The sequence below is a fragment of the Cornus florida genome, unplaced genomic scaffold, assembly GCF_030987335.1.
Source record: "Cornus florida cultivar Cherokee Brave unplaced genomic scaffold, ASM3098733v1 CherokeeBrave_3.0.0_Hap2_Chr02, whole genome shotgun sequence".
In the NCBI taxonomy this organism is placed as follows: Eukaryota; Viridiplantae; Streptophyta; class Magnoliopsida; order Cornales; family Cornaceae; genus Cornus; species Cornus florida.
The window spans coordinates 9,537,332-9,548,861 of NW_026775572.1; the positions used below are offsets into that span (position 1 = coordinate 9,537,332).

Genomic DNA, 11,530 nt, shown 5'->3' on the forward strand with positions numbered 1-11,530 from the left:
AGAAAGAAAGAAAGAAGGAAAGAGAGAGAAAAGTAAGAAAAGGTAAAGAGAAGATATATAAAAAAAAAAAAAAAAAAAAATCAGGTTTTTAGAAATTATAAAACTGAAGAGTCAAAAATCTAGGTTTGGGTATTTATTTTTATTTTTTGAACTTTAAAATTCTAGGTTTAGGTTTTTATTTTTATTTTTTCTTCTTTTTCCCAAAATAAATACAATCCTCCTATTCTTCATTTATTTTTATTTATTTATTATTGCTTACATCGATTTTGGTAGTGAGTTCCATCAAATCATGTCAAAAAAAAAAAAAAAAACAACAATAAATGTGTACCAAAATTTTAACATAATATTAAGATAACACTTTTATTTGAATTGATAGTCTTAAAAATGAAAAGATTTTATAGTTCTTGCCATCGTAAATTTCAAGTAAATTTTGTTCTTTATAATCCTTAAATATTAGAAAAGCAAATCAATTTACAAATCTAATTTTACACCACCTTAATGTTTTTATTTATTTATTTATTTTATGAATTTCAACAACTTTTTTCACAATGACAATTGAGTGTTGGACTTGTACTTTTGGGGACACCGAATTATTGGATTTGAAATTAAAAGAAATTTAGCTAAGTTACAATTAATTTTGTGAAAACAGTTTAAGAAAAATAACTTAATTTTAAAGAATAGTGAATTTTTTGAAATTAATCTGTTCTTGGAGAACTAAACCGAACAAGTCTGAAGTTATAAATGGATTGGACCAATGTCCAATCTGTCTATCTGAAGATAAGGAACAAAACCCATTGAAACCCAAGTTACACATTATTGGAATTGGTTTGGACTTAAGATGTTGTTGGGTTCAATTTGAAATGGCCCAAGCTTGAATAACAAAAGTAGTGGATTTGGGTTCCATTGACCACCTAAATGCCGACTTTATCCATTGCATCTTTTTTCATATGAAAACCAAGGCGGTGTTTTGGGGAGTTTCTAAACCTAAACATTAAGGTGGTGTTGGGTGTTTGGGTCAGTGTGATGCTATTTTGATCATTTATTTATTTGTTATTTTTATGGCAGCTCATTTTAACATTTAATTTTAAAAAATAAAAAATATGACAATGAAGTGCTTTCAGTGGCAAGATTGTGAATACTACTAAAAAAAAAAAAAAAAAAAAAAATGGTTTAATTCAGAAATAGAATGTTTAAATTTCAAACAGTTGCAAATAAAAAATTTAATTTATAATTAGTTTTTAAAATTCAATTCACAAAATTTTGAGTATTTAAATTTTAATTCTATCAAGCAATAAGCTTTCCGGGTTTGTACAAGAAAAATGTAGTTAAATAAATTGCTACACGTGATCTCAATTTCTTGATAGTTTTGAATCAAAATTCTAGGTTTGGGTTTTTATTTTTATTTTTTCTTCTTTTTCCCAAAATAAATACAATCCTCCTATTCTTCCTTTATTTTTATTTATTTAAATTTTTTGGTGTACCCAGTGAGTGGCTTATTGCTTCGATTGATTTTGGTAGCGAGTTCCCTCAAATTTGTCAATACAACAAAATAAAAATAAATAAAAAAGAAGTGAACAAGAACATCGATTCCCCTTTAAAGCATAAGAATAGATTGAACGTTTTAAATTAAGGTTTTATGTCTAACAAATCGACCTCTCTCCATGCCCTATCTTCGGTGATCAATAAATGTGTGCCAAAATTTTAAAGACATGTCAATGCATGACAATTGAATTGCAAAAAGGAAATAAAAAAAAAAAATGAAAAAGAAAAGAAGAAGAAGAGGACTAAAGATCTTTTAAATTGAATTGATTTATAATTTTGTACCTTAACTTGCTATTTGAAAGTCTACTGACTAATGCCGGCAACAACTGATGCAACACAGTGTGATCGTTTATTATACCATCATGCATTGAAAAATAAATGTAGTAATGTATGGATTTCTATTCCCCATACAAACGTAATATTATGATAACAATTTCATTTAAATTAATAGTCTTAAAAATGAAAAGATTTTATAATTCTTGCCATTGTAAATTTCAAGTAAATCTTGTTCTTTATAATCCTTAAATATTTGAAAAGCAAATCAATTTACAAATCTAATTTAAGAGTGCAATTTGACTACCATGTATCCTTTTATAAAAATTCAAGAGTTGCTGCACGCCTACTTGGATGACGCCTACTTCGATGAAGCCTACTTCGAGGACAAGGAGCTGTTGAAGAGGATTAAGCCTTAAGATGTGGTTACTTATAACGTTGACTAACAACTGGTAACCCAAACTCTTTCCTTTTTCTATTTGAAGAAGTCTGAGGGGCCCAGAGTTTCAGCACCACTCTAGTCACTCCCACTAAGAATTTTTTGCATATCTATAGACCAGCGCGTTCCTCTTCGCAAGGAGATGAACGTGGTAACCCAGTTACAATAAGAGGAGATACAGTGTGAAGCGGTTTATTTATTTATTTTTTTTATAAAACCCAATTTAACATTTAATTTTATTTTTTTTTTAAAAAAATGTGCCAACGAAGTGCTTTCAACTACTTAAAAATTAGGTTTAATTGAGAATGAGAACATTTAAATTTCAAACAGTTACAAATAAAAATTTCAATTTATAATTAGTATTTAAAATTCAGTTCATAAAATTTTGAATATTTAAATTTTAATTCTATCAAAAAATAAGCTTTCCGGGTTATACAAGAAAAATGTAGTTAAAAGAAATTGCTACATGCGATCTCAATTTATTGATTATTTTGAATCAAAATTCTAGGTTTGGGTTTTTTAAATATATATATATATATATATATATATGTATATATATATATATATATATATAGATTTTTCATCATTTAGTAATAGAATAGTGACTAAAAGTAGTCTATCAATCAGGATATAATTTGAGAATTAAAGGTGGAAACAATGTTACATAGACTTGTTACATTACCCATGATGCAACCTTATATTTGCACATTGTTGATGATCTATGAAGCACGGACACAGATACGGGACACGGGTACGACCCGACACGGATACGGCGACACGGCAAATTTCAAAAAAATAGGACACGGACAGGGCGAGGATACGCCTATAAAATTATATATATATATATATATATATATATATATATATATATATATATATATATTCAAAATATAATTACTAGAATCTTGTACAGATAAATAAAACAACAATAAAGAACAGAATTAATTTCAATAATTTCATCTCTGTTATAAGAAAGATATGGACAAGACAAAACAGAAAATAAATGAAAAATAAAGTTGATCCAAATTCCAAACGAAGATGTGCAGAAGAGACATAGCTATAATGAACTAAATATGTATATGAATAAATATATATACTTTCAGTCTTTCACAAAGTTTTGTTCATGTAACTTAAATATATATATATATATATATATATATATATATATATTGTTCATAAAGAGAGATAATTGAAGAAGAGGAGAGACTAAGAGGAGTGAGAGAAAATAAATCTTGTCTCACAGAAGTGTCGGACCGTGTGTCCGAGCCTCGGACACGCGTGTCCAATAAAAAATAATATTTGGACACTTTACAGAAGTGTCGGACACGTGTCTGAGCTTCGGACACGGGTGTCGGTGTCCGAAAAGTATCCGACACGGGTACGGGACCCCTGAGAGGAGTGTCCGTGATTCATAGTTGATGATATTTGGAATATTATGTGAATTAATAAAAATGATTACTCACTCATGTTGGAATTAAGGATGACCATCTACGGATTTTTCTTCTTTCTTCTTTTTATTGGGTGTTAGTGAGAAGTTTGATGATGAATGTAAATAGTAGCAAACTCATCTCTCTCAATCACTTACGATAACACCGTGGAATTGATGGTCTTCAAATGAAAAGATTTTATTGTTTTATTTTTATTTTTATTTTTTTTGATAAGTAAAAAAGATTTTATTGTTCTTGCCATTGTACATCTTCTTGTTCTTTATCCTTATATATTAACATTGCGAACCAATTTATCTACCACATGCTTTTACAAATCTAAATTTAAGGGTGCAATTTAGATTAAAAACGAGTACAACAACAAATCAAATAAGGGCCTTTGTTTCTCTCTGCTGTCTAACCTGGTTCTCTCTCTACCGCATCAACAAGAAGAAGAAACAGCTGTCTGACCTGGTTTCTTTGGTCTTAGCATGTGCAAGGGTATGGTTTTGAGGTAAGAGGATAGTAACTGCGATGCATATCTGAAGGAATTTTAGTTTGTGGAGCATGACCTGCCGGGGAAGACGACGTATGAATTACATATTGGCCGTGCAGTTGTGGGTACCAGACCACCAAATTATACCTAAAATCATTACATCCACAGAGACATGCATCCACATATAAAATACATTCAACTTTTCAAAACAGTGAACTATGATGCATAACAGTACCATATACCTAAAATCTAAACAAACAAGTCTCCACATATAAAATTTCATTCTGAAATACAAATTCTCAAAACAGTTTACTATGCACAAAAATAACAAAGTCACTTTTTCAACTACCAAGTAGCTCTCACAAGAAGTTCTACCCTCCTTTTTGTAATCTCTCCTTTATCCAAGTAACATCATCCTGAATGGCTTTCAAATCCCTCTCCAGGGCTTTGAATCTCCCCAGTGTGACTGGGGCATCATCCTTCTCATAAGCAGATATCAGTGCCATACCGCAGGATATGTCATCTCCTGTTACTTCTTGATGCTCAGCAGCCTTCGCCTTCGCCTTCGCCTTCTCCTTCTCCTTCTCCTTCTCCTTCTCCTGAGCATGTCTAATAGCCACACCACAAGCCACAACATACTCAGGCTTCAACCTTATTTGAAGCTTGCTCTCAAACTGTGCCTGTACCACTTCTCTAAGTTTGGGAATGTTTGAACATCCCCCAACCAACACAATCTCATGCAGGCGGCCATACTTGTCCTTCGCAAACTTCCTCAAATAACACCTTATCATCTTAACCAGAGACACGAAAAGATACCCATTGAGCTCCTCAAACTTGGGGCGCGTGAAGGAGGTGCTGTAATCAACCCCGTCTAACAACTGTTTCACCTCCACCTCGACAAGATCATTTGATGACAGCGAAATTTTCGCCTTTTCGCAGGGGATGAGTAGTCGATTGATCACAGCCATGTTAGCATGGACACCACGGTGCCTCTTATTGAACTCATCCCGAATGTGAAGCGCCATATTCATGTCCATCCTTTCACCACAAATTTTATCATCTGTAGTAGTTTCTTCGTATTCCAATCTGTCTTGTCCCACACTGAACAAGGTCACATTTGACGCCGTCCCACCTACATCTACAATCAAAACGTTTTTGATGACAGGATTCCTAATCTCCTTCTCGTAACCATACGCAGAGACTACAGCGGTAACTTCAGTGTGGGTCCCAGCCAGCCTGAGATCTGCAAATGCAATTGCATTTTGAATACCATCCACCCTGGCATTCCGATTCTCTAACTTGTTGGGTAAGGCACAAGCCACATCCACTATGCAGACCCCAAGGGACTTCTCGGCCGTCTTCTTGATCTCTTCAATGATTAAAGAAGATACAGCTTCGGGAGACAAATGTTTTTCCACTCCTTTGATGGTCACATTTATCCAAGGCGCGTCGTCTTCATGTAAATCTTCAATCATGTGCACACCAATGGGAGCAGGCAACTTGGAATGGAGGGCACTCGCTGTGTAGCCAACGAATCTCAGGGGACCTACAAAAAGAGAAAAAAATATTAAGGTGCTATTTATATTAAGGTACTAAATCAAGATTAAGCATCTAACCAGTAATTGTATTTTCGCGATTCATAGGAAAAAGTTCCTTCGCAGCATCGCCAATTAATGGCCCGGAGTCCGTAAAAGAAACGTAACAAGGAAGTGAGGCTGCTATTGTTGCAACGTTTCCTTCAATAACAGCAAGGGAACAGGACGTGGTGCCGAAATGAATGCCCACAGTCGGTCCCTCTTTGTTTAATTTCATTGCTTTACTCTTGGCCCGTACCTGAAAACACAGCAGGAATCTTAAACGTGAGATGGAGACCCAAGGAAAAAACAAGAAGAAGAACAGAATCCGAGAATGGCAGAAAACGATATACCTGAAGCATCCCATCGTTTCCGTCGGAGGAGGGAGCCATTTCTGCAAAAACTCTCCCAGTCGGTCCCTCTTTGTTTAATTCCATTGCTTTTCTCTTGGCCCGTACCTGAAAACGGAGCAGGAATCTTAAACGTGAGATGGAGACCCGGGGAAAAAAAGAAGAAAGAGAGCAAACAGAATCAGAGAATGGCAGAAAACGATATACCTGACCCATCCCATCGTTTCCATCGTCTGAGGAAACCATTTCAAGCAAAACCCAATCAGCCAAATGCTACTGCAACAAAAGAAATTCAAGCAAAACCCATGAACGAAAATACTATGAGGTGCCACAAAAGCTAATAAATTGAAAAACATAATCAGCCAAATTAGCCAATTCAATGAATGAATGAAAGATCTCAGCACGACAACACATAGTCACTTGTCAGCAAAACAATGAATCTTCTATACTTGAACATTTGTATAAATGAATACATTCATTATTGTTGATTTCATAAAAAAAAACAGAGATTTATTACTGTAAGTGTTCCCTACAAAAATTATTGAATTCACACAAGAAATAAATGAATGAAAGCTTAACGTCATGGACATCCTTCAACAATATATCAACCTCTTCTTTCTCATGGAAATTAATTAACAAAACATGTATATAGTGTGCAGTGTATACTGCTTTTGATAATTAGTCCCAATTCCCAAAACTGTTTCCTCCGCAATAACTTAGCTCTAGAGAGATTTGTCATTTGTCTTATCTCAATTTTCAATACAACTCATAACTCACGTCACATTCGCTCACAAACAACATGAAATGCCCTCACATGGCAAAAATCAAGCAAGATGCACTTAGAGCATGTTCATCTCAATTAGGGACACTTTGGACAAATTCTGAAAATGATTGAAACTTGAAGAAACAAAATCAAATCACATTTCACATTTCAGCTATCAAATCCCAATTTCCAATTTTGAAAACTATATAACACCTCTAAACATTTCAGCCATTAGAATTTTCAGAAGTTAAGCATCACAAATGATCCGCATACATGACCATATATGCATTGAAGATCAATCATGTCAAAAAGTTCCAAAAGAAACCATATACATGCATAGAACACGTATAGATATCAAAGATTGTGTCTCCTCTAATTTCAGAATTTATTTGCATGCTTAATGACATTCAAGTTCCTTTCCAAAATTATCCAACTCATCCAATTGAAAAACAACTTATCCAAATTGAACATCACGACTCATGTGTTGAACAAACTCGAAACATCATTTTTGCAATTTCAGAATTTCAAAGTCTTAACACTTGGATATGAACTTGTGTGAACATACTTTCCATTAGAATAATCAAGAGTGCAACTTTAGAATATTTTTCAATGTCAAACTCTCAAGCATAAATATCAACTACAATGCCCAAACAATTCCCAAAGATTTTTAACACTCAACATCAAAGGATCATCATGGTCCTCCCTCAAAAATTTATTTCTCGACTCAATCAAACGGCAACACTCTCAAAACCACTTTTAGAAGATAAAGTCTCATTAGAAATTTGAACTAAACGGTTTAAATCGACAACAAGAATCAAATTCCAAAATTCAGAATTTTAGAATCCAAAGTTCAAGTCATACACGTATATATATATATATAAACTTCTCCAATGCCTCAGCCCATCACAATTTCAGAACACAAATCATATGTCATCACACATTGATATATATCAAAACTACCCAAACTTCGCAGCCCATCACAGTCGCAACGTCTCCACAATTTCAGAACACACATCATCTATATATATGATCACAGACATCACAGCCACAGCCTAAAACAAAAATTCCCAAACTTCAAACCACATATATGCATATCCCGAATATATACCAACATCAAAACTGAAACAATCAAACCATATACATCACAGATTCTCAGAAATTAAAAACACATATATATCATCTCAGATTCACAGCCCCGTCAATTTTTCTCAAAATACCAAATCACAATGTATATCATGAATATAGATCATCATAAAATTCAAACTCCTAATCTCAGTAATCTGAAAAATCAAAACCCTTATTCTCAGACTTTTTACACATGGATACTCACAAGTACACACATATATTTAGATAAAAAGAGAGAAGAGGAGGGGATAAGGATGCTTACCCGAGTGAGAATATCAGAGAAAGATGAGAGAGGGATTGTGACCAGCGACGGCTTGAGAAATGGCCGGAGAAAACGCAGCGACGGCCTGAAAATTGGCCCGCGATGGAGAAGATTGCCGGAGATACGGCCTGAGATGAGAACGACAGCGGGAGGATTGGCCGATGAGAATCCGAGATATAGGGAACTTCGGCCAGAGAATCGGCCGAAGAAAATGCAGCGACGGCCTGAGAAATGGCCGGAGAACACGCAGCGGCGGCTTGACCAGAGAGAGGGGGTGTTGGTGGCTTGTGGTTTCTGGTGAAGTGTGGTGGATGAGAGATGGGGAGATGGAATGGAGGTGGAGTGGTGGCTTCGGTGGAGGGATGAGGTGGTGTGGCGAGATGGAGGGTAAGAGAGATGAGGAGGAGGTTAGGGTTTGGCAGAGAGAGAGAGAGAGAGAGAGAGAGAAAAGATGGAGAGATGGAGGCACGAGAGAGAAGATATGTAACACTCGGGTAGGTTGTAGGGAAGAGCATGTATAAAGACTATTTGCTTCGCTTCTCTGCTGTTTTTCTTTTGTATGTTTGGGAGGGAAGAAAGAAAGAAAGGAAGAGAGAGAAAAGTAAGAAAAGGTAAAGAGAAGATATATAAAAAAAAAAAAAAATCAGGGTGTTAGAAATTTTAAAACTGAAGAATCAAAAATCTAGGTTTGGATTTTTATTTATATTTTTTGAACTTTAAAATTCTAGGTTTGGGTTTTTATTTTTATTTTTTCTTCTCTTTCCCAGAATAAATACAATCCTCCTATTCTTCCTTTATTTATTTTTTTGGTGAACCTAGTGGGTGGCTTATTGCTTCCATCGATTTTGGTAGCGAGTTCCATCAAATAGTGTCAATACAACAAAATAAAAATAAAAATATAACAAGAACATCGATTCCCCTTTAAAAGCGTAAGAATAGATTAAACGTTTACCATTAACGTTTTATGTCTAACAAATCGACCTCTCTCAATGAATCTTCTATACTTGAACATTTGTATAAATGAATACATTCATTATGGTTGATTTCATAAAAAAAAGCAGAGATTTATTACTGTGAGTGTTCCCTACAAAAATTATTGAATTCACACAAGAAATAAATGAATGAAAGCTTAAAGTCATGGACATCCTTCAACAATATATCAACCTTTTCTTTCTCATGGAAATTAATTAACAAAACATGTATATAGTGTGCAGTGTATACTGCTTTTGATAATTAGTCCCAATTCCCAAAACTGTTTCCTCCGCAATAACTTAGCTCTAGAGAGATTTGTCATTTGTCTTATCTCAATTTTCAATACAACTCATAACTCACATCACATTCGCTCACAAACAACACGAAATGCCCTCACATGGCAAAAATCAAGCAAGATGCACTTAGAGCATGTTCATCTCAATTAGGGACACTTTGGACAAATTCTGAAAATGATTGAAACTTGAAGAAACAAAATCAAATCACATTTCACATTTCAGCTATCAAATCCCAATTTCCAATTTTGAAAACTATATAACACCTCTAAACATTTCAGCCCTTGGGATTTTCAGAAATTAAGCATCACAAATGATCCGCATACATTAGCATATATGCATTGAAGATCAATCATGTCAAAAAGTTCCAAGAGAAACCATATACATGCATAGAACACGTATAGATATCAAAGATTGTGTCTCCACTAATTTCAGAATTTATTTGCACGCTTAATGACATTCAAGTTCCTTTCCAAAATTATCCAACTCATCCCAATTATCCAATTGAAATACAACAGAATTTCAAATACAACTTATCCAAATTGAACATCACAACTCAGCTATTGAACAATTTCAAAACATCAATTATGAAATTTCAGAATTTCAAAGTCTTAACACATGGATATGAACTTGTGTGAACATGCTTTCCATTAGAATAATCAAGAGTGCAACTTCAGAATATTTTTCAATGTCAAACTCTCAAGCATAAATATCAACTACAATGCCCAAACAATTCCCAAAGATTTTTAACACTCAACATCAAACGATCGTCATGGTCTTCCCTCAAAAATTTATTTCTCGACTCAATCAAACGGCAACACTCTCAAAACCATTTTTAGAAGATAAAGTCTCATTAGAAATTTGAACTAAACAGTTTAAATCGATAACAAGAATCAAATTCCAAAATTCAGAATTTTAGAATCCAAAGTTCAAGTCACACACGTGTATATATATATATAAACTTCTCCAATGCCTCAGCCCATCACAATTTCAGATCACAAATCATATACGTCATCGATATATATCTAAACTACCCAAACTTCACAGCCCATCACAGTCACAACTTCTCCACTATTTCAGAACACACATCATCTATATATATGATCACAGACATCGCAGCCACAGCCTAAAACAAAAATTCCCAAACTTCAAACCACATATATGCATATCCGGAATATATACCAACATCAAAACTGAAACAATCAAACCATGTATATCACAGATTCTCAGAAATTAAAAACACAAATATATCATCTCAGATTCACAGCCCCGTCAATTTTTCTCAAAATACCAAATCACAATGTATATCATGAATCTAGATCATCATAAAATTCAAACTACTAATCTCAGTAATTAGAAAAATCAAAACCCTTATTCTCAGACTTTTTACACAAGGATACTCACAAGTACACACATATATTTAGATAAAAAGAGGAAGAGGAAGGGATAAGGATGCTTACCCGAGTGAGAATATCAGAGAAAGATGGAGAGAGGGATTGTGACCAGCGACGGCTTGAGAAATAGCCGGAGAAAACGCAGCGACGGCCTGAAAATTGGCCCGCGATGGAGAAGATTGCCGGAGATACGGCCTGAGATGAGAACGACGGCCGGAGGAATGGCCAATGAGAATCCGAGAGATAGAGAACTTAGGCCAGAGAATCGCCGAAGAAAATGCAGCGACGGCCTGAGAAATGGCCGGAGAAGACGCAGCGGCGGCTTGACCAGAGAGAAGGGGTGTTGGTGGCTTGTGGTTTCGGGTGAAGTGTGGTGGATGAGAGATGGGGAGATGGAATGGAGGTAGAGTGGTGGCTTCGGTGGAGGGATGAGGTGGTGTGGAGAGATGGAGGATTAGAGAGATGATGAGGAGGTTAGGGTTTGGCGGAGAGAGAGAGAAGATGGATAGACGGAGGCACGAGAGAGAAGATATGCAACGCGTAGGGAAGAGCGAGCATGTATAAAGACTATTTGCTTCGCTTCCCTGCTGTTTTTCTTTTGTATGTTTGGGAGAGAGGGAAGA

The 11,530-nt window shown here is 34.9% G+C and overlaps 1 protein-coding gene across 2 annotated transcripts; it reads right to left on the bottom strand.

Moving 5' to 3' along the window:
- Window positions 1-4,374: 4,374 nt before the first annotated feature.
- On the bottom strand, window positions 4,375-11,530 carry LOC132293540 (uncharacterized). Of its 2 annotated transcripts, none has more exons than XM_059791067.1 (5): window positions 10,974-11,530; window positions 6,306-6,374; window positions 6,102-6,206; window positions 5,791-6,007; window positions 4,375-5,720 (listed from the first exon to the last, which is right to left on the bottom strand). In XM_059791067.1, exons 2-5 carry the CDS (start codon window positions 6,342-6,344, stop codon window positions 4,546-4,548), a joined length of 1,536 nt encoding a protein of 511 aa, XP_059647050.1. In that variant the 5' UTR covers window positions 6,345-6,374; window positions 10,974-11,530; the 3' UTR covers window positions 4,375-4,545. The 2 variants fall into 2 exon arrangements, with proteins under 2 accessions (XP_059647050.1, XP_059647051.1); XM_059791068.1 differs by lacking the exon at window positions 10,974-11,530 and adding an exon at window positions 8,249-8,623.